The sequence below is a fragment of the Schistocerca nitens genome, chromosome 3 (genome assembly GCF_023898315.1).
Source record: "Schistocerca nitens isolate TAMUIC-IGC-003100 chromosome 3, iqSchNite1.1, whole genome shotgun sequence".
NCBI classification, from domain to species: Eukaryota; Metazoa; Arthropoda; class Insecta; order Orthoptera; family Acrididae; genus Schistocerca; species Schistocerca nitens.
This window is the reverse complement of record NC_064616.1, coordinates 983,926,319-983,953,278: the sequence shown is the minus strand read 5'-3', so window position 1 is coordinate 983,953,278 and position 26,960 is coordinate 983,926,319. Positions and strand designations below refer to the sequence as shown.

Genomic DNA, 26,960 nt, shown 5'->3' with positions numbered 1-26,960 from the left:
TTCAATGATTTCGAAAGTAAGATGTTGTCAAATGACCCGAGTAAAAACTGCAAGAGATTTTGGTCGTATGTAAAATCAGTAAGTGGGTCAAAATCATCTATTCATTCTCCCAGTGACCACACCAGCACCAAAACTGAAGATAAGATTCGGTCTTCCAAAGTTGTTTCACCAGAGAAGATCTTAACACTGTCCCTCATTTCAATCGTCATGCGAATGTTGAAATGGCATATACTGAGATAATCAATCGTAGAATTGAAAAGCAGCTACAATCACTTAGTAATGGAAAGGCTTCAGGACCAGATTAAATACCTATAAGATTCTATAAAGATTATGTGAAAGAACTTGCTGCCCTTCTAGCAGTAATTTATTGTAGACCGCTTGAGCAACAAAAGGTACCTAATGACTGGAAAAAAGCGCAAGTCATTCCATTTTTAAGAAGTCCATAAGACAGATCCATGCAATTATAGACCTATATCGTTGACGTCAATCTGTTGTAGAATTATGACGTTCTTGCAAAATGAACAGCTCCTCTATAAAAATAAACATGGATTCCGCAAACAGAGATCCTGCAAAACTCAGCTCGCTCTATCCTCCATGCGATCCACAGCGCACTGGAAAATGGTGCTCGGGCTGATGCCATGTTCCTTGATTTCAGTAAGGCATTTGACACCATACCGCATTGCCGTTTAATGAAAAAAATACGAGCTGACAGAGTATCGGAGCAGACCTGCGATTGGATTCAAGACTTTCTTGCAGATAGAACTCAACACATCACTCTTAATGGAACTAAATCGACAGATGTAAAGGTAATATCCGGAGTACCACAGGAAAGTGTGACAGGACCGTTGCTGTTCACAATATATATAAATGATCTAGTAGAAAGCATCGGATGCTCTTTAAGGCTATTTGCAGACGATGTAGTTGTTTATACCCAAGTAGCAACACCAGAAGATAGTAAGAATTTGCAGAACAACCTACAGAGAATTGATTAATGGTGCAGACTCTAGCAGTTGACCCTGAACATAAATAAATGTAACATAATGCGCACACATAGGAAAAGAAATCCACTACTGTACAGCTACACTATTGATGACAAACAGCTGGAGACAGCGTCTGCTGTAAAATATCTAGGCGCAACTATCCAGAGTGACCTTAAGTGGAGTGACCATATCAAACAGATAGTGGGAAAAGCAGACAAGACTCAGATTCATCGGAAGAATCTTAAGGAACTGTAACTCATCCATGAAAGAAGTAGCTTATAAGGTGCTTGTTCGCCCGATTCTTGAATACTGTTCATCCATCCAGAATCCCTATCACATAGGGCCGATAGAGGAGATGGAGAAGATCCAACGAAGAGCGGCGCGTTTTGTCACGGGATCATTTAGCTGGCAAGAGAGTGTTACAGAGATGCTAAACAAACTCCACTGGTAGACATTGTAAGAGAGACACTGTGCATCACGGAGAGATTTACTACCGAAAGTTAGGGACAGCACTTTTCAGGAGGAGTCAGACAACATATTACTTCCCTCCACATACATCTCACGATCATTCTTTCCACGCAATATTTGCGAGTGGAACAGGATTGGAGGGATCAGATAGTGGTACTGAAAGAACCCTCTGCCACACACCAATAGGTGGCTTGCTGAGTATGATGTAGATGTAGATGCAGATGTTACAGGTTTTAAGAAGGCTTTATCCTCAGTTTCGAAGAACTCTACAATGACTGCCATTGAGAAACAAGTAACTGAGTCACTCTATGCTACTATACACAGTGGAAGAGAAGTGTCTACTATAAATATGTAATAAAATTTATGAATACTAATATATTTGCTTTAAAGAATTATGTACTTTTCTTAAAGCAGTAGAACTCTATCTTCACAAATAGACGTCTGCCAGTGCCAAGGTGAATTCTCTAAGTGCGGCGTTCTGTTATACTGGTACAGAGATGTTGCCTGGCTGTGCTTGGGCCTTGTGCAGCTTGGCATTGAATGAATCAGAAACTGTCATACAAAACTGATGACTATGGGATCAGTGGTGGACAATGTAAGAAACAGTCATCGCAGGACATCCACGTCAGAGGAAAATGTGTGACTTGTATGGGATATGTTCACCCGCAACCCCCCAAAATCAACACATTACTCAGCCCATGAAAGTGGTCTAACATGGAACACAACCTGAAATGTCCTTGAAAAGGAGTTGGAATTTCATTTGTGGAAGCCATAATATTATCAGGAATTGTCTGTGGAAGATTGTGCCCATTAGATGGAGTACAGATAAATCATGCTAGGCCAGCTTGGGGACTTCCCCCAGTCGTTTTCAACATAATCTGGAGTGATGAAACTGTGTTTCACATGGGAGGATTTGTAAACCATTATAATTCCCAAGGGGCAAAGGATTTTTCAAGTGTCACCACTGAGAAATGCAACACCAGCCCAAGGTAATCGTGTTGTACGTTATGACACCAAAACAAATTATCTACCAATTTCTTCTTTGGAAGGCGATGAACTTGGACCAGTACCTAGCCATGCTGGAAAATCAAGCTTAGCCAATTGTGTTCATGTATGCCAATGCCAACAACCTCCTCTTTATAGAAGATGCTGGCTTGTCAGATTTTTCAATTAGTGCAAGCAAATGGTTCGACAATAAATTTCCAGGATGTTGGTTGAGTCATCACAGTTGTCATGAGTGGAGAGCATAGAGCCCTGATCTTAAACCATGCCACTTCTTTTTGTGGGGATGGGTGAAGGGGAAGTTTACTGGGCCAAACCTTGTACACTGGATGACTTGGGAGCCTGCATCCGGCAGTTCTCACCAATTTACCACTAGTGTTCTTGTTGAAGCCTGTCAAAAACATTTCTAAACAATTGGAGAATCTGGTGGAAAATGGTGATGCCTACACGAAATTTGCACTATGGAACTATTTGTACAATTCTTCCATTCATAATAAATATCATTTCAATGAAATAGGCCAATTATTTTGGGAAGCAATTTCAAATATACATTTACTTTTTACCCAGCCTGTACATCAAGGTTGCAGCTCCCATCAGGATTGTGTGAAATTCATAACTGCAAGTTCTGTCAGGCAAGGACAGTCTGCAGTCGGTAGTTTTTTAAAGTGTGCAAACAAAAGCAAGAATAATTGAAACTGACATATAACCTCCTTTGTTTTGCTGACGACTTTGTACTGCTCGGCTATAATGCAGATAACCTCTACCAATGAATGGAAGAATTTAACAGAGAAAGTTAAGTAGGCCTGCAAATCAATTGCAGTAAGACTAAAATAATGTATAACCAAAAAATCAATCAGAAAATTGTACATATAAACAATGAACTAGTAGAACCAGTGAATGAATTTTTATATTTAAAACACATGAGTGCAACGACTGGATGGCTAGGGAAAGAAATAAACAGGTAAGAAAGTGGACTGGAGAGCTTTTGGTAAACCAAATATGGTTTCAAAACTAAGTTTTGATGTGTCCTTAAATGGGAGTTTACTATTAGTTCGTATCACTTAGGGCAGTGAGAGATGGTCTCAATGTGAAACTAAAACGATGGTTGTTCAGTGGGCAAGGATATATGCATGCTGGCAATTACTACAAAAAGCGGATAAACAAGGAAATTTATTAAAGAAGATACTGGAGTGGAAGACATAATCTTGGCCATAATAAAAATGAAATGGAAGCGCGTGGGAAAAGTAGCGAGGTGAAAGGTTGTCAACTTTACCCCCTTCCCAATGTGTGTGACTGAATGCAGTTGAATATAAATCGGTATACATAAAAAAGTTAAAGGTATCTTAACCCTAGGACACCTAAGGGGGGGGGGGTTCATTGAACCCACAATTTTTTTATGTCCCCTGCTTTTGCCCAAGTAACTTTCATACTACATATTCCCTTTGAGTTATTGTTTGTTGGCTATTTTATGAAATGTTAGTGTCAATAGAAAATTTCCCTTAATAGGACAATGACAAGTTAGTTGACAATGCAAGTTAGTTTCTTGTTGGTTGGTATTCTTGATATTCACAACAATCAGTTTACTTTCAGAGGAAGTGATTGTTGATGTCAGTCAGCTGTTATTTATCTTGTAAACTTGCAGTGAGTTAGTGCAGTTCCCTACTGTTCACACCCAGACTTAGAAATACGTGACTCCTCTTTAAAAAGAGTTCTGAATGAAATTTTAGATGAAGATTGTGACTCGGGGAGTGAAAGTGAATATGAGGATGGTCATACAATGTAAGCTTTCATGGCCGGTATTGTCTTCACTTAAAACTTCCGGGCTGATAGGCCGTGGTCGAAGTATAAAACTCTCTCCTGACGTTTCGTCTCCGACTGCGGGAGACATCCTCGGAGGTTCGCCGCTTTACCTCTGAGGATGTTTCCTGCAGTCTGAGACGAAACGTCAGGAGAGAGTTTTCTACTTCAACCACGGCCTATCAGCCTGGAAGTTTTAAGTATGAGGATGGCGTTATGGAGTATGATTCAGATCGGGAAAGTGATGTGGATGTTAGAGGAGATGAAAATAGCGCAGCTGCAGGCAGTGACCATTAGGATGTTATTGTGGCCACGTCTGGAAGAAGGTATGTAACCACACAGCCTAGAATTCCTCGGAGGTCTGTTGCTAAAATAGTACGAGGTGCATTCAACTTCTAAGGCCTTCGATTTTTTTTCTAATTAACTACTCACCCGAAATCGATGAAACTGGCATTACTTCTTGACATAATCGCCCTGCAGACGTACACATTTTTCACAACTCTGACGCCATGATTCCATGGCAGCGGCGAAGGCTTCTTTAGGAGTCTGTTTTGACCACTGGAAAATCGCTGAGGCAATAGCAGCACGGCTGGTGAATGTGCGGCCACGGAGAGTGTCTTTCATTGTTGGAAAAAGCCAAAAGTCACTAGGAGCCAGGTCAGGTGAGTAGGGAGCATGAGGAATCACTTCAAAGTTGTTATCACGAAGAAACTGTTGCGTAACTTTAGCTCGATGTGCGGGTGCGTTGTCTTGGTGAAACAGCACACGCGCAGCGCTTCCCGGACGTTTTTGTTGCAGTGCAGGAAGGAATTTGTTCTTCAAAACATTTTCGTAGGATGCACCTGTCACCGAAGTGCCCTTTGGAACGCAATGGGTAAGGATTACGCCCTCGCTGTCCCAGAACATGGACACCATCATTTTTTCAGCACTGGCGGTTATCCGAAATTTTTTTAGTGGCGGTGAATCTGTGTGCTTCCATTGAGCTGACTGGCGCTTTGTTTCTGGATTGAAAAATCGCATCCACGTCTCATCCATTGTCACAACCGACGAAAACAAATTCCCATTCATGCTGTCGTTACGTGTCAACATTGCTTGGCAACATGCCACACGGGCAGCCATGTGGTCCTCCGTCAGCATCCGTGGCACCCACCTGGATGACACTTTTTGCATTTTCAGGTCGTCATGCAGGATTGTGTGCACAGAACCCACAGAAATGCCAACTCTGGAGGCGATCTGTTCAACAGTCATTCGGCGATCCCCCGAAACAATTCTCTCCACTTTCTTGATCATGTCGTCAGACCGGCTTGTGCGAGTCCGAGGTTGTTTCGGTTTGTTGTCACACGATGTTCTGCCTTCATTAAACTGTCACATCCACGAACGCACTTTTGACACATCCATAACTCCATCACCACATGTCTCCTTCAACTGTCGATGAATTTCAATTGGTTTCACACCACGCAAATTCAGAAAACGAATGATTGCACGCTGTTCAAGTAAGGAAAACGTCGCCATTTTAAGTATTTAAAACAGTTCTCATTCTCGACACTGGCGGTAAAATTCCATCTGCCGTACGGTGCTGCCATCTCTGGGACGTATTGACACTGAACGTGGCTTCATTTTAAAACAATGCGCATGTTTCTATCTCTTTCCAGTCCGGAGAAAAAAAATCAGAGGCCTTAGAACTTGAATGCACCTCGTAAGAGAGCAGGCAGGAGTAACTCCAGCTGGTGTTTGCCATTCACCTGGAGAAGACTTGAAGTTACTTCCTACGCCTGACATCATGGATGTTATAGTAAAACATTCAAATGAAGAGGCAGTTAGGCGAAATGTTACTTTGACTAATGAGAAAGAATTGTATGCCTTTACAGGAATCCTGATACTTACGGGGGCAAATAAGGACAATTCTGTCAGTGTACACGATCTTTAGTCAGACCTAATGGGTCGGCCAGTTTACAAGGGTATTATGGCAAGAGAACGTTTCCAGGAACTTATTGCAATCGTAAGGTTTGATGACAAAAGTACCCGCCAGCTAAGAAGGGAAGCAGACAAGTTCACAGCAATCCGTGACGTTTTCAACAAAGTGAATGATAGGTTTCCACTACTGTATAAACCAGGGGTCCACCTCACCATTGATGAGATGCTAAGCTTCTTTAGAGGGCGCTGCCCCTTCAAAGTATTTATGAAGGATAAACCGGGCAAGTATGGCATCCTTATATGCATGATGTCTGATGCAGTTGACAGATATGTCTTGAATATGGAACCCTATGCAGGTAATGTTCAGAATTTGTCGAAAGAAGAACGGGGTTCAGCAGCTGTCGTCAAACGTCTGGTAGCACCTGTGAAAAATACTGGTCGAAATATTACTACAGACCGATACTACACATCGGTGGATTTGGCGGAAGAGTTATACCAAGACTACAAAGATACTACAGTAGGAACTCTCCAGTCAAACAGGAAGCATATTCCAGATATAATGAAGAACACATCAAATCGAGAGCTATATTCACCAATGTTCTTTTTCACAGACCCATCAACAGGTAGGCCTCCAGTAACTTTGGTGTCCTACATAGCAAAAACGAAACCAAGTAAAATCTTACTGATGTTGTCAACAGTGCACCAAGGTAAAGGCACTATTGGAGGAGAGAAGAATAAAACCGAGATAAATGCATATTATAATTCCACTAAAGGTGGAATTCATACCATTGATCAAATGGCGCATATGTACACCGGCAAGAGGTGAACAAAGAGATGGCCTCTATCTGTATTTTACTGACTCATCGACATTTGTGCTATCAATGCAACCACCATATTGATCCAGCAACATCCAAGATGGAATGAAAAGAAACACAACAAACGGAAACTTTATCTTCTGCAAGCTGGGATGGAACTAGTGAAATTGCAGGTACAAGAAAGAAGTGCCAATGCAAGAGAGTTATCTAACCAAATTGTTCAATCCTTGGAGACTATTCTACAAAAGAAAATCAAAGAAGTGACAACAGAAGCACGTCAGCCTCCTGCAGGGAAAGGTCGGTGCCATATTTGTGTAAGAGAAGCTAAAACAAAGGAGCAGAGGTACAGCAATCTAAGTAAACCAAAGCAGTATTGTGGACAGTGTCAAACATTTGTGTAACACACATTCAGAAAAAATTGTGAAGTGTGTCTCTTGCCTTGAAGTTGAGGACTCAGAGTAGTCTATTGTATATGAACACACATGTATTTTGTATTGTAATATGTCAATTTTTTATTCACTCAATCCAATATTTATAACAATTAACAACATTTATAAACCAATGCCTTAGTTAAAATACATAAACCATTTTGAAAGTTGTAATTTTTTCCATCAGTAAACTTATTTAATACCTGTAGCTCGCCGAACCCCCCCCCCCCCCCCTTAGGCATCCAAGTTAGAAAAAAAGGCTTGGGCGTCCAAGGGTTAAGATTAATGTAAAAGAATCTCGTAAATGGTCTCCATGTTGGCTCCCCCTTTTTAATGAGAAATAGTATTTTAGTTGTAAACTTATTTGTTTCACACCATACTGAGAGTTCACAATTACAATCAACGGAATCTGTAAATAGCTAACATCAGTCTTACAAAACACTTCAAAAGAACTGTTTCTCCCAACACCCCTGAAGTCAATCACATCTGCCTATTTCTTTCGTCAATCTGTCCACAGTTACGTATGTAGCCAGTAATTCATTATTAGTTGTACTGAGTCCTTGATCCAAGGGAATTACAGGACAACTAAAATGCGAGAGGCTTTCAGTAAGTAATGGAACACATTGTTTTTCTGAAAGCAGTTTGGTTTTATTCACAACTCCAATACACTCCCTACTCTTCTGGCTACAAAACCATATTTTTCAACCACCTCCATTCAATTCGATGGTCCTCCACTATCGTACTGGGAACCTCTGTATGGCCATATAGTACCTCTCTAGTGGTCAGTGTCTGAGGCACTGTCTCGCTGCATCAATAACCTTCCCATCATCATTCCCGCAGAGTGCATCCTTCATTGGCCTAAACATGTGAAAGTCTTCTGTTAGGCAGCAAGGAAACCAGCAGGCACACACCTTTGAGTACCCCAACTGGTGGACGACTGTGGCAGCACTACCAACAGAGATGTCCAGTTCAGCAATGAGGCTAACACTGCAGGAGTCACAGCTGTTTGCAGCTGGCCAACATGCGGGAGATACAATAAGTTTGCACGACAGATGCCTTGTCCAATGACTCGCTGTGCTTTTGTTCACTGCCAGTTCTCTGTAGACATTCTGCAAGCTCTTACAAATATATGCAAAGTTCTAGTTTTCTGCCAAAATAAATTCAATGACAGCTTTCTGCTTGGGATGCACCTCCATTATGGACGCCGTTTTGAAGCCTACATATAGTGCTGCCACCTATCTGAACTTCATGAAACTATAGAGGCTGAAGCGGAAATATATCACAAGGTCCCATAAAAACTTGCAAATTTTCAACTGAAAAGGGCCAAGAAAAAAGATCTGTTGCATTACTTATTGAACACCCCTCATATTTCTGACAAAAAAGGAAAGTAAAAACTACATTCACTTATTTATCACTAAATATATTTACAAAATTAATCTCTTATGTTTTCCTTCTTACTAACACAAAATTTGATTTTATACCATAATGGAAAAACTGTAGGATAATTTTGAAGCAGTAATTATTAGACATTCACAAATACTCAGTCTATTCCTTAAGGAAGTAACTAAAAAATAACTAGCTGCCACACACATGAAATAACAATAGTAATAATTACACACAGATAAGAACTAATTTTCATTTCTAAAAATACTGATAGCATCATTTGGTTATATAATGCAGAATGTTTAAGACCTAAGCAGTAAACTCACCAAGAAGACCCGTTTTCTGTGACCGCAGGTTCCAGAGGGCCTGGCTAGCACGGCGTGCATAACCTTCATAGACCGGATCACCAAGTAAACGACTAAGTAATCCAAACTCTAATAGCAAGGATCCTGCACCTGCTGTACAGGTTTCTGAGACTGCATTTGCCGGAATACCACCCTTCAGGTTCACCTGGATACATTTTTCTTTAAGTTGCTTGTGTAATTGTAAGAAATATACAGACATAAAAAAAAGTTTTACATCACCTTGGTTCAGACATTTCCGGAACCTGTACAGAAAATTGGGATAGAGATCAACATAAACATCATTACCATGAGCAAGAAAACTTGCTCATGAAAACCACACATTGCATGTTGTACCACCATACAGCAAGACCTTCAGAGGTGGTGGTCCAGATAACTATACACACCGGTACCCCTAATACCCAGTAGCGTGTCCTCTTGCATTGATGCATGCCTGTATTCATCGTGGCATACTATCCACAAGTCCATCAAGGCACTCTTTGTCCAGATTGCCCCACTCCTCAACGGCCATTTGGCATAGATCCCTCAGAGTGGTTAGCGGGTCACGTCGTCCATAAACAGCCCTTTTCAATCTATCTCAGGAATGTTTGATAGGGTTCATGACTAGAGAACATGTTGGCCACTCTATTCGAGTGATGATGTTATCCTGAAGGAAGTCATTCACAAGATGTGCACGACGGAGCATGAACTGTCGTCCATGAAGACGAATGCCTCGCCAATATGCTGCCGATATGGTTGCCCTATCGGTCAGAGGATGGCATTCACGTATCTTACAGCCATTACAGCGCCTTCCATGACCACCAGCAGCATACGTCGGCCCCATATATTGCCACCCTAAAACAGCAGGGAACCTCCACCTTGCTGCACACACTGGACAGTGTTTCTAAGACATTCAGCCTGACCGGGTTGCCTCCAAACACGTCTCCGACAATTGTCTGGTTGAAGGCATATGTGACACTCATAGGTGAGGAGAACGTGATGCCAATCCTGAGTGGTCCATTCAGCATGTTGTTGGGCCCATCTGTACTGCGCTGCATGGTGTATTAGTTTGCAAAGATGGACCTCGGGAGTGGAGTTGCGTATCATGCAGCTTATTGTGCACAGTTTGAGTCATAACACGGCGTCCTGAGGCTGCACAAAAAGCATTATTCAACATGGTGGCATTGCTGTCAGGGTTCCTCCGAGCCATAATCTGTAGGTAGCGGTCATCCACTGCAGTAGTAGCTCTTGGGCAGCCTGAACGAAGCATGTCACCTACAGTTCCTGTCTCTCTGTATCTCCTGCATATCTGAACAACATCGCTTTGGTTCATTGCAAGACACCTGGACATTTCCCTTGTTGAGAGCCCTTCCTGGCACAAAGTAACAATGCGGACGTGATTGAACTGCGGTATTGACCATCTATGCATGGTTGGGACAACACTAGCCATGTACCTCCTACCTGGTGGAGTGACGAACTGATCGGCTGTCGGACCCCCTCCATCTAATAGGCGCTGCTTATGCATGGTTGTTTACATCTTTGTGTGGCTTTAGTGACATCTCTGAACAGTCAAAGGGACTGTGATACAATATCCATAGTCAGTGTCTAACTTCAGGAGTTCTGAGAACTGGGTGATGCAAAACCTTTTTTGATGTGTGTACATGAAACAACAAAATGATCAAGAAAGGAATTATAAAAGAGTAACTATTATTTTAGAACTACGGACTGCATGATAAAATACAATCTGCATCCACCAAGTATAAAAATAAATTAAGATAGACATTAAAATTTAGAAAAACAAATATTTAATACTGGAAAAGGTGTGTTGGAATAGAAGCAAGAGCAGGAGTAAAGAGAGCAACACATCACCACATAGTGAAGGCACAGAGCAGTCAACAATCATGTGATCAAGAGCTTTAACATTGTAGCTCATCTTACTTGCTTGGTGTCACTCTTATAAACAGGTCTTTAAACAATTGAGAATACTGAATTCAGGTTCAGATCACATTTACTTCCTTATGAATATTGTTGTCATAATCAATTGACATTTCAGAGACAGTGTGTGTGTGTGTGTGTGTGTGTGTGTGTGTGTGTGTGTGTGTGTGTAAGAGGGGGAGGATATGAGAGTGGGGGAGGGTGGGGTGGCGAGAGAGGGAGGGGGAAGGGAATCAAATCAACTTTTATTGGATGCTGCACTACACTTCGAAGTGACACAGATGCATGACACCATATTGCTCTGCAAAACTTATGGACGAGATAGATAACGTAACATAACATATTAACTACTTGATGGAAATGAAAAAGTCTGGTACTATGTTGCTACAGATCTCCCTGTCATGCACTAAAAATTGGATGTCACATGGTGTGAGGTAAGTGTGACTATTAGCAGCAAATGAGGCTGGCCCCACAACTCGAGGCAATTGAAGGAATGGGAAGAGACAGTGTGAGTCAATTGGCGAGCAGTTAATGTGTACAGTGGTGATGTTTTTTTATTACATCAGGGCCCAAAATCAACATACAGATGACTTCACATGGAGAAGAATCACTGGTAAACTGGAAAGAGGATGAGGTGACAATTTTAATGCACGAGTTTGGCATTGTTCACAGAACTGTTTCACATGCATGGGGAATGTTCTGAACCACAGGCACTGGTACCTGAAGGAGAGGTGGTGATCAACTATGGTCAACTACAATAGCAGACGGCTGCTACATCGTGCAACAGGAAAGAAGGGACCCATTCAAACAGCGGGTACAATTGCAACCACATTTAATACGACTGCAAGGAACGCAGTCTCAGACTACACAGTGGTGCAATGAGGAATGGGGTCATATTCTCTTCTTAGATGAGTGCAGATTGAGTCTGAGAAGTGATTCTGGATGTACCCTCATATGGTGAGAGATGGAAGCACACAATGCACTTGGAAACATTGTTGAACATGATTGTTTTGGTGGTCCAGGTGTTATGGTGTGAGGAGACATCGTCTTACATGGACATAGTGACCTCCAAATCTTTGAACACAGTACATTTACCAGTCAGTGTAATTGTGACTCTGTACTCCTTCCCCATGCGCATCTTTTCATAGGTACATTTGGTCCTGACTATTTTTATGGATGACAACATGAGACTGGATTGAACAGTGCAGGTGGAAGAGCACTTGGAACAAGAAGATTTTCGGCAAATTCCTACTGAGCAAGTATGGGATGTGGTGCGGAGATGTATTGAAGCATGTCCACAAGCATCAATGACTGGCCAGCAGTTGTCAACCACAGCGGTGGGGAACTGGAACACCCGACCACAAGAACTCATTACCAATTTCGCAGCCAGCATGGGAGCACAGTGCAGAGCACACACCGGCTGTCAATGGTGATCACACGCTATTACAAACCACCTTTTGTAACATGGAGCGTATCACCATAAATCACAGTGACTTCAGTGTACTTATTGTCTTTAAATGAAAGTGTCATTTTTGTTCATCTCATTGCATATTTCTTTCAGTTACACCATAGTAATTCATTCTATGTGTGGTCCAAGTTTCATCACGCTATGTTACTTTCACACATCATGTGTAGGTTACTTTTGCCTTTAAGTTTTGCACTCCAGTGTGATGATCAAAACAGCCAACAAGTCTCTGTACAACAGCCAAAATAGTCTACAAATTGTTTGATTCCTCAATGGCAGAAATATAATTCTTGGTCACAGAGCCATTCAAGAACCACTAACCACTGTGTGAATGTTCTCATTATTGGAAAATCTCTTTCCCCAGGTGTTCTTTCAGCTTCCAAAAACACATAGAAGTCGTATATTGCAAGATCTGGATGTCCTAATCAACATCACTTATGCCAGAGCAGTGTTTTTGAATTTGTTGGCGCCATTTCACTATGGCTGGAGGTGACAGTGCATTTAGTAATGTAAGTTTCTGTTGTGGGACATCCACAACTGTTATTTAAATTGCTCATAATTTAAACTTCCACTACAGTTGTACAAATTTTTTATCAGTGAAGTCTTACACAACCTGGTTTTGGGTTTTCAGCCACAACTTCAGGTGAAACTGAAAATTAAAAATGAACCTTTACATCCTAACAGTAAGACGCATGGAAAAGCTACCAGTAGCACAAAAGCAAGTAAGGTCAAAAATATATAACCAACAATGAACGTGCCTAAATTAAGTACAAAGTGTACATTTCAAAGTTAAGTTAAAAGGCAGAACAACAGCTGTGCATGGCTCATCAGAATATGGAAAAGTGACCGTGCTAAAACCACCTTTCAAATGTGTCTGATGTAAGTCAACCATACACTGCAAGTGTCAGTGAGAGCATTCAGCCTAAATAAATCCAAACAGAGCCAGATTATAGACTATACGAATGGCCAGGAGCTATAAAGTAAGGATAAAACTGAGCCATAAATAGCTACACTTGCGGAAAGCCAACCAACGCCAAGTTTGCACAGTGCTGTCATTGACAGGCAGCACACAAACTGACGTAACTGTAACAAACTAATACACTATTCAAGAATCCGTAACAAGGCAACTATACATCAGAGAAATGTAGCAGCCATGTCTACCACATACCAATTACTCATACAAAGCAGCAATGTGTCACATCTACCAATGGAATGAGTACTGAGCAGTGTGGCTACAATCTGCACTAAGGTAAACAAAGTGTGAAGAGTGCCTCACCTGAGCAAATGAGAAACTAAGATTAAGTTCAAATCAGTGAAAATAGTAATGAGCAGCTGAATTGGTCCATATACTGCCAAAATTTCAGGTTGAATGTGTGTACAATTTATACATTTTGTCCACGAGAATAGTTCTGCCTTGTGTAATTCAACTTTTGAGTACATTTCCATTTGCATTTTTAATTTCAGTTGCACACTGTGATTCACCTGTTATTCATAACACAGAAGACCTGGGTGTGCTGGAAAACATGAATGTGTACACTCTTTTGACAAGGTCACACACTTGTAGCACAATGTTCTTAACATGGGATGATGTGTAAATTTCTTTCTTAAGTGACAACATGTAATTAAATGTATTTAAGGAAATACTCTGATATGTGGTCCCGAATAGACAAGATGGATTGCCAAATATGATCTTGAGTGACTGAAACATGTAATCTAATCAAAAACATGCAACAGACTGAACAATAAATGAGAATTACCTTAAATATTAATACAGTTGTTGAGTCTCATGAGATGAATATGTTGGCTTTAGTACATCTAATGAATTAAAAAATGTAAAGGTATCCTGAATGGTCAACATATTAACAGTTTTCCAGTGAGAAAGTTTATTAGAATTGCAAAATAACTGAAACATTCCACATAAAAGTGAGAGATGACCATTATGATCTGGAGAACATGCATAACTAGCACAGACAAACACAGCCACACTGCCCAGCACCATTGTCTCAGTGAAGTGAGTGAGATGAGCAAAGTAGGACATAAAAGAAAGGACACAAAAAGAAAAGAGGTGGGGGGAGTGATGCGAAAAAGATACAGGGCAGAGCAGGAAGGCCTGTGAGAGCAGGGGGGAGGGGGCGACAAGGGAAGGGGACATATGCACAATGCTAGAGAACATTTACTCTGGTGAAGGCAGAAGTAAACACAGATGAGGACACATGGAAAACTGCTGAAAGAGCATTACTAATGAACATTCATATAGTGATAAACCTATGAATGAAAACAACAAGGAGAGGGCACGAGGGCAGTAGTGATGCGTAGGAAGTTGAAGGAGAGGTGGTGAGAAGAAGTTACTGGAGTTAATCATGTTGGGCTCACCTGCAAGACAAACTTTGTCATTGGCCATATGGCCACAGATGCTGACATTCGTCTTGGTGCACAACTAGTTGCAGGTAGTTCCAGATACTAAAAGATAGTAATTTTCTGTGTAATGGAAGTAATAGTAAACTTGCATTCTCAGTGTAAATCTGTAGAGTGCAAAATGTCTTTAATCATGAACACGATAATGTAGAACGCGCTGTTCAATGTGTCTGCACGCCTCGATGGGTGAGTTTAACCACTGATCACCTGCAAAATGTCCTTTTACACCAAGATGAGTTGTCTGCATGTGATGTTGCCCATCTAATTTTAATACACCACAGCAAAATCATACTTTCGCACAAAATCAACTGACTGGACATCATGTACACAATATTTAAAACAACAAATGAAAAGAAAGGAAAGAAAAAAGGAGGCATCCACTGACGATATTTTTGGAGAACTTTGAGGATATTCTTCCTCCAAGTAGTTTTGTAAGATTTTCAAAGAGGAGAAGTGAAAATAAAAATAATAGAATTCATAAAAAAATATCCATTAGGTACTTCAGGTATTCCCGACCAAAAATTACTGTCAGCTGCAGTACAGTTGCCTCCAGCAGTCAGGTTATCAACAACCTACCATTTTATAAAATAATATTTGAAGTTAAGAAACTGTTCTAAAGTGCAAGCTGTTGGCGTGTGTGTTTACTCAGCATGCTCATAAATATAGGTGTTTACTCGTGGAAAAACAATTTATTAAGGCAATATTTTAGCTTAAATATGTAAATTAGTATCTATTGCAATCTACATATTGAAGGTTTCACTTTTATTTGTGCAGTTTTCATGTAAAGATAACTGTTCTAAAGTGCAATCCTTTTGTGGGGGTTTGTTTTCATTATTGACTGCAGTAAGTTATGTGATTATTCAATAATTTCTGGCTAGTGTGTGTAGCTTTATTGTGAAGAGTATCGTACGTGTATAGTTTGCATTCGGTTCATGTTTTCTGTGTTTCTATACTTCTGTACAGTTAATTTTCCATATTGTGCAGTAAAGTTGTTAAGTGGTGTTTCTGTTTCCATCAGAGAACTTATACATAATTCAGTGATAGCGCCTGTTCAAATTTGTCATTAGAAGATATCGAGCCTCTTCAGTTTCTTACTTGTTTTGTGATTTCCGCCACTATAACCTCTGCCAGCAATTAACTTCACGCTGTTTACATTCGTCTGCTGCTACATCCACCTGAGGTAGAGAAGTTCTCTGCTCATCTCACCGCAAGCTAAGTTACTTTCTGCTAATTATTAATTGCTGTAGAGGAATTGTTTGTAGTGGAATTTCTATTGTTTGTATTTGTGTTGGTTGTTTGTAGTGTAATTTGTATTGTTTAATCTGCCGTCATGTGTGACAAATGTGGATGTTGTCATAGATTAGTGAGCACAAGAGTGAAATGTCAGGATTGTGGGTTGGTGTTTCACTGGGGAGACTGTAGCGGGGAAGCTGTTATAGTGCCAGATGAGGCTCGCCAATGAAGTTTTAGATTATGTAGCCATGACAAGCAAATCGTGGAACGGGGAAAAAAGATTTGTGCCCTTCATGCTGAACTAGAAATGGCGTACTTTGAATTAGACAGGTTGAAGGGGGAAAGAGACAATGGGAGCTGGGAACAGGTAACAAGTAGTAGTCAGAAGGAGAAAACCTCAGAAATCACTTTTCAGATTCCAGTGAGCAAAGTAGGGTGCAGCAGACTCATAGTAACAAATTTAATGCTAGGTCGGGAGTGAAGTCAAGCAGAAAGAAAAAGAGTCCTGCTGCTAGGTAGCAGTCACAGAAGCGGTGTAGGCCAGTTGCTACAAGATAGGCTAGGAGTCGAGTCCCAGGTCACAAGCATTGTGAAACCTAGTGCTAAGCTTAGCCAGGTTACAGAGAACCTAGGGCCCTTGTGCAAAGATTTTGATATCAAGGACCATATTCTTATAGTAGGAGGAGCAGAAAACAGCCTGGCTAGCAATTCGGACTATAGCATTAGGTGCGACCTGGATGTAATAGGTGCAGCAACAGCTCACACTCGTGTGGGGTTTGTGGATGTTTTGCAGTGCCACGACCAGCCCTGGGTTAATATGGGTGTCAACTGTGTTAACAGAGAGCTGGGGAAGTTACTGTTGGCAGAAACTAAATCTCATATCTGTACTGTGCCTGTTGATGGAATTGGGAGGAGGGGTTACACTAGTCATTGATCTTCTTGCAGAAAATGTAAGGGCGGGGGGGGGGGGGGGGGGGGACATGCACACAAGACAAAATACCTGTGATTACTGGAGTCAGAGGGACACATTTTTTAAGTTAGAGTCAGGTTACAGACAGAGAGTGTTGAAAGATATTAAAACAGAACAGTGCCATGATGCCTGTTGCAGTATCCAAAGAAATAAAATTTGTGTGTTTCATCAGAACATTAGAGGACTGAAAAATAAGATAGATGAGCTTCTTGTATGCCTAGAAAATAGGGTAAATTCTGAAGTTATAGATGTTTTGTGCCTCTCTGGACACCATGTAACTGCAGGGATGGAGAAGTTAAATTTAAGGGATTACAGATTAGCATCTTATTCATGTAGAGTCAACATGGAAAAAGGAGGAGTTGCTACTTATATAAAAACTGGACACAAAGTCAAAAATATTGAAACAAATAGTTTTTGTGCAGATCAGATCCTTGAAGCATGTGCTTGTGAGTTGCTACTGCAATATACTTCTATAGTAATTATAACAATCTACAGATCCCCTCAAGGTAACTTTCAGCTATTCATGAAAAATCTTGAGGCATTATTGAGCTACCTGTCAGACAAAAAGAAGCAGTTAGTGGTTTGTGGTGATTTTAATGTAGATTTCTTAAAAGACACAGACAGGAAAAATGAGCTAGAATCTTTGTTTGGTTGTTTCAATCTAGTATCTGTTGTAAATTTTCCACTTATCGACAACATTTTCATAGACAGTGCTCAGGCAGAAACAATGTGTTGTTAATGGGCTATCTGATCATGATGCACAGTTAACATAAATAACACATATAGCACCTTACAGGATTCAGGCAGGTTCACACAAGGCAGGGAGGCTTATTAATGCGAACAGGATACAGAGCTCTAAGTGCAGCCTAGAAGAGGTAGAACAGGATGAAGTGCACTCAGAAAATGATGCTGATGCCAGATTCTTCATTCCACCATAAATTTGTCTCAATATCTGAGAGTTGCTTCCCTGAAACGTTATCCAAAAAAGCCATTACAAAGTCAAGTAAGCCATGTATTACTAAGGGAATTAAGATATCGTGTAAGAGGAAGAGAATAAGTCAGGACCCGATGTTACTTGCTTACTACAAAAGATACTGTAATATTTTAAGGAAAGTCATTAAGAAGTCAAAAAGCTTATGTATTCTGACAGAAATTAATAATGCGGATAATAGGATTAAAACTATATGGAATATTGTCAAACGGGAGATGGAGCAGCCTGACCGTGCACAGCATACCAAAGGAATAAAGCTAAATGATGATGTTGCGAGTGATAATTCACAAGTTGCAAGTATTTTTAACAATCATTTTCTGAATGTAGCAGCAAAAATAGGGTTAAAGGGTTCAGTTGAAAAAAAAAAAAAAAAAAAAAAAAAAAAAAAAAAAAAAAAAAATAAAAAAAAAAAAAAAAGTTAAAATGTCATTCCCCAGGACTTTAGGCCTTTAGAAATAGCACCAACATCCCCCACTGAAATTAAGGGAATTATAAATAAACTGAAAAACAAGAGCTCATGTGGTGTTGATGGAGTATCTAACAGAATTTTGAAATGTTGTTCTAATTTAATAACTGGAGTTCTTCGCGATATATGTAATGCTTCGCTGGCACAAGGAATTTTTCCAGACAGATTGAAATACTCAATTGTCAAACCTCTTCATATTGAAATAAACGATATCGGAATTGAAAAACAACTGCTATCACTTAGTAGCGGAAAAGCACCCGGACCAGACGAGATACCCTTAAGATTCTACAGTGATTATGCTAAAGAACTTGCCCCCTTTCTATCAGCAATTTATCGTAGATCTCTGGAAGAACGTAAAGTACCTAGCGACTGGAAGAAAGCGCAGGTCGTTCCCATTTTCAAGAAGGGTCATAAATCAGATGCGAATAATTATAGGCCTATTTCGCTTACGTCAATCTGTTGTAGAATAATGGAACATGTTTTGTGTTCTCGTATTATGACGTTCTTAGATAATGCAAATCTCCTTCATCATAACCAACATGGATTCCGCAAACAGAGATCATGTGAAACTCAGCTCGCCCTATTTGCCCAAGAAATTCACAGTGCCGTAGACACTGTCGAGCAGATTGATGCCGTATTCCTGGACTTCAGGAAGGCATTTGATACGGTTCCGCACTTACGTTTAGTGAAAAAAATACGAGCTTACGGAATATCGGACCAGGTTTGTGATTGGATTCAGGATTTCCTAGAAGAAAGAACACAACATGTCATTCTTAATGGTTCAAAATCTGCAGATGTAGAGGTAATTTCGGGAGTACCGCAAGGAAGCGTGATAGGACCTTTATTGTTTACAATATACATAAATGACTTAGTTGACAACATCGGTAGCTCCGTGAGGCTATTTGCAGATGACACGGTTGTCTACAAGAAAGTAGCAACATCAGAAGACTCGTACGTACTCCAGGAAGACCTGCAGAGGATTAATGAATGGTGCGACAGCTGGCAGCTTTCCCTAAACGTAGATAAATGTAATATAATGCGCATACATAGGGGCAGAAATCCATTCCAGTACGATTATGCCATAGGTGGTAAATCATTGGAAGCGGTAACGACTGTAAAATACTTAGGAGTTACTATCCGGAGCGATCTGAAGTGGAATGATCACATAAAACAAATAGTGGGAAAAGCAGGCGCCAGGTTGAGATTCATAGGAAGAATTCTAAGAAAATGTGACTCATCGACGAAAGAAGTAGCTTACAAAACGCTTGTTCGTCCGATTCTTGAGTATTGCTCATCAGTATGGGACCCTTACCAGGTTGGATTAATAGAAGAGATAGACATGATCCAGCGAAAAGCAGCGCGATTCGTCATGGGGACATTTAGTCAGCGCGAGAGCGTTACGGAGATGCTGAACAAGCTCCAGTGGCGGACACTTCAAGAAAGGCGTTACGCAATACGGAGAGGTTTATTATCGAAATTACGAGAGAGCACATTCCGGGAAGAGATGGGCAACATATTACTACCGCCCACATATATCTCGCGTAATGATCACAACGAAAAGATCCGAGAAATTAGAGCAAATACTGAGACTTACAAGCAGTCGTTCTTCCCACGCACAATTCGTGAATGGAACAGGGAAGGGGGGATCAGATAGTGGTACAATAAGTACCCTCCGCCACACACCGTAAGGTGGCTCGCGGAGTATAGATGTAGATGTAGAAAGGGGACAAGAGTGACTTAAATAATTATAGACCAATGTCATGGCTGACTTCATTTTCTAAAATATTCGAAAAAGCTATGTATTCAAGAGTAGTCTCACATTTCAGCATGCCACAGTTTGGATTTCGGAAGGGTTACTCGACTGAGAATGCTATCTACACATTTACCCATCAAATAGTACAAGCCCTAAATAACAAATTATTGCCAGTTGGTATTTTTTGTGATCTCTCCAAGGCATTTCACTGTGTGGATCATGTCACACTCTTAGAAAAACTCAGGTTTTATAGAATTGAAGCCTGGTTTGAATCATACTTAATGAACAGAAAGCAAAAAGTTGTGCTGAATAGTACAAATAATGTTGGGAGGATGGTAAATTCTACTGAATGGGGAGTTATCACAAAGGGAGTCCCACAGGGTTCAATTTTGGGTCCTCTGCTGTTCCTTATTCATGTGAATAACCTCCCACTTAACGTTCAGCAAGCGGAACTAGTACTTTTTGCAGATGACACGAGTGTTATAATAAATCCCATTCCAGAAAAAGCAGCTGAAGATATTGTTAAGGATGTCTTTCAAAGAATTATTAAGTAGTTCCCAGAAAATGGACTCTCCCTTAATTTTGAAAAAAAATTCATTATATACAGTTCTGTACACCAAATAGTCATACCGACAATTGATGTAGCATATGAACAGGGCTCAGTTAACATGGTAGATTTCTCCAAATTTTTGGGTGTTCACATTGATGACAACTTGAACTGGAAGAAGCATATTACTGAGCTTCTCAAACAACTAAGTTCAGCTTCTTTCGCTCTTCGTATAATCACTAGTGTTGGTAATAAGCAGGTCAGCCTCCTAACGTACTTTGCATATTTCCATTCAATAACGTCTTATGGAATAGTTTTCTGGGGTAACTCACCACTTAGACAAAGTACTGATTGCCCAAGAGAGAGCAGTGAGAAAAATTAGTGGTGTTCACCCAAGGACGTCACGTAGGCACCTTTTCAAGGAGTTAGGTATTTTAACTGCACCATCAGAGTACATTCACTAATGAAATTCGTTACAAATAATCCATCTCAATTCACGAACAACAGTGATGTTCATGCGTACAACACTAGAGAGAAAAATGATCTTTCCTATCTGTTACTGAAACTGTCAGTTGCTCAAAAAGGAGTACATTATTCAGCAACAAAAATCTTTGATCATTTGCCCGACAACATAAAGTGTCTGGCAGGTAGCAGATCAAGTTTTAAATCTAGCTTAAAATCATTTCTTTTGGACAACCCTTTCTACTCCATGGCCGAGTTTCTGTTTGTGTGTGTGTGTGTGTGTGTGTGTGTGTGTGTGTGTGTGTGTGTGTGTGTGTAACCTGACTTGTTCCACATCATATCGATAAAATTATCGGGAAAATGATCTATGGAACATGACATAACTAAAACTAATTTTGAAGTTTTCCACCTCGACTGTTTTCACAAGTATTCATTTTATTATATCTTGCATGACTGGACAATTTCTCAATCACAAAAGTTGTTTAAGTGTCATACAATTACCTTGTTGTTAAGTGGAAGATATATCCAATCAGAAAGTACGCACATAATGTGCAAGCATCAGAACTCAAACAAGAAAGCTTACTGCATGCAGTAATAGTCCTCTTTACATCTAATGCGACATTATAGGACACTATAGGTGCCCGCTTTTGTTGTTGGTGTACAATCTATGGTGTTCTATTAACATTGCATTAGTTATAAAAAACGAGTATTGCTGCACACAGTAAAGTTATCTCGTTTTAATTCCAGCACTTGCATGTTATGTGCTTGCTTTCTGATTGGCTATACCTATTTTACAATATATTGACACCTACTGAACTTGACAATGGCTTGTAAGGCCGAAATTTGCCAATCATGCAAGATATAACAACTTGAATACTTGTGAAAAACATCTGGAATGGAAAACTTCAAAATGTCGTTTAACAAATATATGGCTGTGACACCCCATCTGAACACAGTGATCAATATTTAAAGTTACTAAGGAACTACCTATATTCCAAGATGCAAACAAAGCATAGGTGGACCACCCCCTTAAGGTCTTTCTACTGCAGCTAGAGACAGTAACAATAAAATAAGTAATATTGTATGCGAGTGCCTTCCCAGATTTGAGGAGGAAAATTAAAAGGGAATCTTTGCACAAGTTGGGAAATGGCCCTGTTTAATACATAAAAAGATTAAGAAGGATTTTGGTAATTGTTTCTAGTGAGTTCTCACAACATGGTGCAGTAAATTTTGTCGTAATTTAGTGATGTGCCATGTACCACAAACAGTAATGAATACAGCTCCTACATTGAGAAAGGGCAGTTGCCAATTTCAATGTTTATACAACTTTTTTTAATTTTTAGTTAACATAAATACCATCTGCAGATACGATAGGTACATAAAAGAGCCTTTTGTATGATAGTTACTTTTCAAAATATCAGTAAGGGAATTCAAATTCCTTCCTCAGCTTTTCCTATGGAATTTGCAAAATGGTTATCTTGGTGGATTCTTTTAACTTTTCAAATGTAAGGAAATGGTTGGTATAGACCTTGTACTTTACATAATCCCATATGAATTTACTGCATAGACATAAATCTAGGGAATGAGGAAGCCAGCAATGGCACTATTTTTCAATAAGACACTCTTTGGGAATCCCTGCACATGTTAAAACTTCCCACACTCAAAACAGAGCCTATTTTTTGTCATTATCTAAGCATACAAGTTTTGGTTATTTCTCAAGTCAACATCAATTTTTCTCAACACATACTAATCGTACAGGATGAGTGAGGTATCGCTAGAAAGGTTTTTTTTTTTTAACTAGCTTCTGACTGTGTATACTGATTTTGCATTAAAAAATTATTATCTGTGGAAAATTTCAACATAAGAGAGGCTTAACTATTAAGAGGCAAAAGAGCTTCATGGATACCAAGCTTCATACCTGTGTTTTAGGAAGCTAACTTATTAATCACGAGTAAGATATTTCCTTTTCATATTATCTGATTACAAATAACATTTTATTTGTTTTAAGGTACTTATGAAGTGGATAATTTGTTTACAGCACTGTCATAGATAATAACAGTGATCACTGCAGAAGCAAAATTATCTCTACCCCTATCCCTTGCAGAAAATGAAAACAAAAAGTACACTAAGATTACATTCTTATGTAAAATATCATTTACACTGCGGTATCGTAATGCCATGTAAAGAATTTTGTTCAAAATTATGTGCATGGGAATGTGTATACAAGGATGTATCATAAATTCATGATGATTATTTCATGGTGTTCAGTTCATTTCTAAAAATGTTTCTTCTTCATACCCACAACTACCCTTATCCAAACACTGTCATTATTTAAAATTATAAAAGTGCAAAAGTTTCAACACATGTCCCCTGGTTTATTTTACTGCTTGTTGTATCTTTCAGTTTTTATGTCTTTTATGTTATGTTCATATCTAAAATATAACAGTCCCGTATTTTAACAATTTGTCATTTCTATACTACATGGGTATTTATACAGGTGGCGTACACAAAGTCTATAAATAGTCATCAATGCATGCATACCTTATGTTTAGCATTATCAAATTTGGTGTCTGGTGGTTTAAATGTGTACAACTTATTTTTAATATTTGTCTGTCATCCATCGCTTAATATGCAAGCATCTAAGTTAATCATTGTCACTTGTGAACTTTGAGAAAATTCTCCTAGTTGGTGTAACTTTACAGTATGTGTTACAATATTTATGTGAATACATACATACTGAATTTAGTGTTAACAAAATGCAAGACAATGAATAGTAACTTCTACAGTGAGATACATATTTATTGAATAACTGCTCACTACATTCAGTAATCACCAGACGATGATTAAAGATGAAATTTCATGAGACTTACGATGTAAAAACTGGGCCCGTAACATTTCAATCTACATTTGTGTTGTATCTCAGTAGCTGAAACATTACGTTTAAAGACAGTCTGTAATTGCAGTGTGGCATTCTTCAATGCACCAGGGAACGACCAAAGTCCTTAGCTATCGTGAACACTTTGGCACTGTACAGCAGTGGGATGGTGGATGATATTAGTGATGTGGCCCACCCAATACTGGAGACTCCCTCTGTCTTTAAGCATAGGTACAACAGTCAGTTCACCCCTGAACACCTGTCTGGGACATTTCTATGTGAATTGTTCTGTCTGGTAGGTGTATCCAGATTGGTAAGTGGTTACCAAGAGAGGGGGGAAAAACACTGATCACTTTCCGGTGACCTACACGTGTAGGGACAGGGGAACATCGTGAAAGCGTAACGGCAGGGAACAGATCTGCAATAGCACTTAAGTGCATTTCCATCCCTATGTTTAGAACACACAAACATTCTGTCAACAAGAGATTCTCAACACCTTCGCCCCGAATGCAAGTGGTAGTGTAGCCCCAAACATTCTGTACATTTTCATCAGCACCAATTAATAACGGTCGGGAGAGTTGTGTTATGAGCCTAGTGCAAGCCCCCGTGTTACTGGTTCACAAGGGGTAAACTGAAAGTAGCAACAATTCTGCTCAAACTGTGTAAGTCACAGATTGTATATGGCTGCAATTCAATTCAATTCAATTCAATTCAATTTTTATTATCACATAACATGCCTTATACAATCAAAGATTGTGACATAGGTGACTGTGGGGAGATATGTGCACCATCCACAAATGACCACTTCTCCTTTAGCTGTTTCCTCAATGAGGTCATCACCCTAGAGGAGACCATAACACTTTAGCACCAGAATGTCAAATATATGAAAATGTGTTTACTGTAAATACAAGCACAAATCTCTACCCTGTACTACCAGATATACAATGAGGTGACAAAAGTCATGGAATAGCGATATGCACATTTACAGATGGCAGTAGTATCATGAATACAAAGTAAAATGTCAGAGCTGTCATTTGTACTCATATGATTCATATGGAAAGGTTTACAATGAGATTACGGCTGCATGAACAGACTTTGAAAGCATAATGCTAGTTGGAGCTAGACACATGGGACAAGAGATCCACACTGTCTTGAGTGTGCCGAGAATACCAAATATCAGGTATTACCTCTCACCACAAACAACACAGTGGCCAACGGCCTTCGCTTAACGACCAAGTGCGGAGGCATTTGCCTACAGTTGTTAGTCATAACGACAAGCAACACCGCATGAATAATCACAGAAATCAAAGTGGGATGTACAACGAACACATCCGTTAGGACAGTGTGGCCAAATCTGGCATTAATACGCTATGGCAGCAAACGATCGATGTGAGTGCCATTGCTAACAGCATGACATTGGCTGCAGCACTTCTTCTGGGCTCTTGACTGTACCGGCTGGGCCCTAGACATCTGGAAAGCTGTAGCCTAGTCACCTGAGTCCCAATTTTAGTTAGTAAGAGCTGATGGTAGGGTTTGAGTGGGGTGCAGACTCCACAAAGCCATTGACCCAAGTTGGCAATACGGCACTGTGCACGCTTGTGGTGACTTCATAATGTTGTGGGCTGTGTTTACATGGAATGGACAGGGTTCCTCTGGTCCAACTGAACTAATCACTGACTGGAAATAGTTACATTTGACCATTGCGGACATTCGTGCATTTCGTGTCCCGAAACAACGATGTCATGTCACCAGGACACAATTCTTCGCAGTTGGTTTGGAGAACATTCTGGACAATTTGAGCAAATGTTTTGGCCAACCAGATTGCCTAACATTAATCCCATCAAACCTTTATGGGATGTAACTGGGAGGTCAATTAACCTGCACCTGCAACACTTGCACAATTATGGGCAGCTATTGAGGCAGCATGGCTCAGTATTCCTGGAGGGGATTCCAATGACTTGTGGAGTCCATGCCATGTCGAGCAGCTGTACTACGCTGGGCGAAAGGCGGTCAGACATGAAATTAGGATGCATCCCATGGCTTGTCACCTCAGTGTAGTTTGACCCCATTTACACTGCACTGTAAAATGGCAGCCACCTTAACAGTAAGGTTTTATTTTTTCTTTCCTCTCATCAAGTTGGCGATAATCCAATGGTTGAGGTAATCGTTGGATGGGCTTATTCATTTTGTAAAGCAAACCTCGATATCTATGTCTTCTGAGCTGGGGTCATTACCTGATTCAGCATTTACTCAAGACCAGTGTAGTATGATGGGGGTTCACACTCTTTCTTTTTTTATATGTCTACTTTTTGACACATGCTTCTCCTTCAATATGTATAGTTGTTTTGTATTGGTGTCAGACAGTTTGAATGTTCTCTGTTCCCCAGAAGTGATGAAGTTTGGGTCTGTGCCGTACACTGGTCTATCACATTTATTGGTGGTATGGACAAGCCCACTGATTTAGCCTGAAGTCCATTATTGCAAGCAGAATTGCAGGCAAATGTGCTTGTCACAGCTTTAGGTGCTGAAACATAGATCGATGCTTTTTACAATATATCAATGTGATCACTGACATAACCAATTAAATGAATGTGGGCAGCTTGTGTGTCAACGATAACTTCTTTGCTTTGTAGTAATGTGATACTCCTCTTTCATCCTTCATCTCCTATATTTTATTTTTCCCTCAGGAAGCTGCACAATCTCAACTGCAGTATACATGT

At 40.1% G+C, this 26,960-nt stretch overlaps 1 protein-coding gene across 1 annotated transcript in view; it reads right to left on the bottom strand.

The window, feature by feature from the left end:
- Positions 1-26,960, bottom strand: part of LOC126249047 (ER degradation-enhancing alpha-mannosidase-like protein 1) — a 182,535-nt gene that overhangs the window by 84,418 nt on the left and 71,157 nt on the right. The window contains exon 4 of the mRNA XM_049950674.1: positions 9,114-9,297. Within this exon, the coding sequence (XP_049806631.1) occupies positions 9,114-9,297 (184 nt within the window). The remainder of the gene's footprint in view (positions 1-9,113; positions 9,298-26,960) is intronic.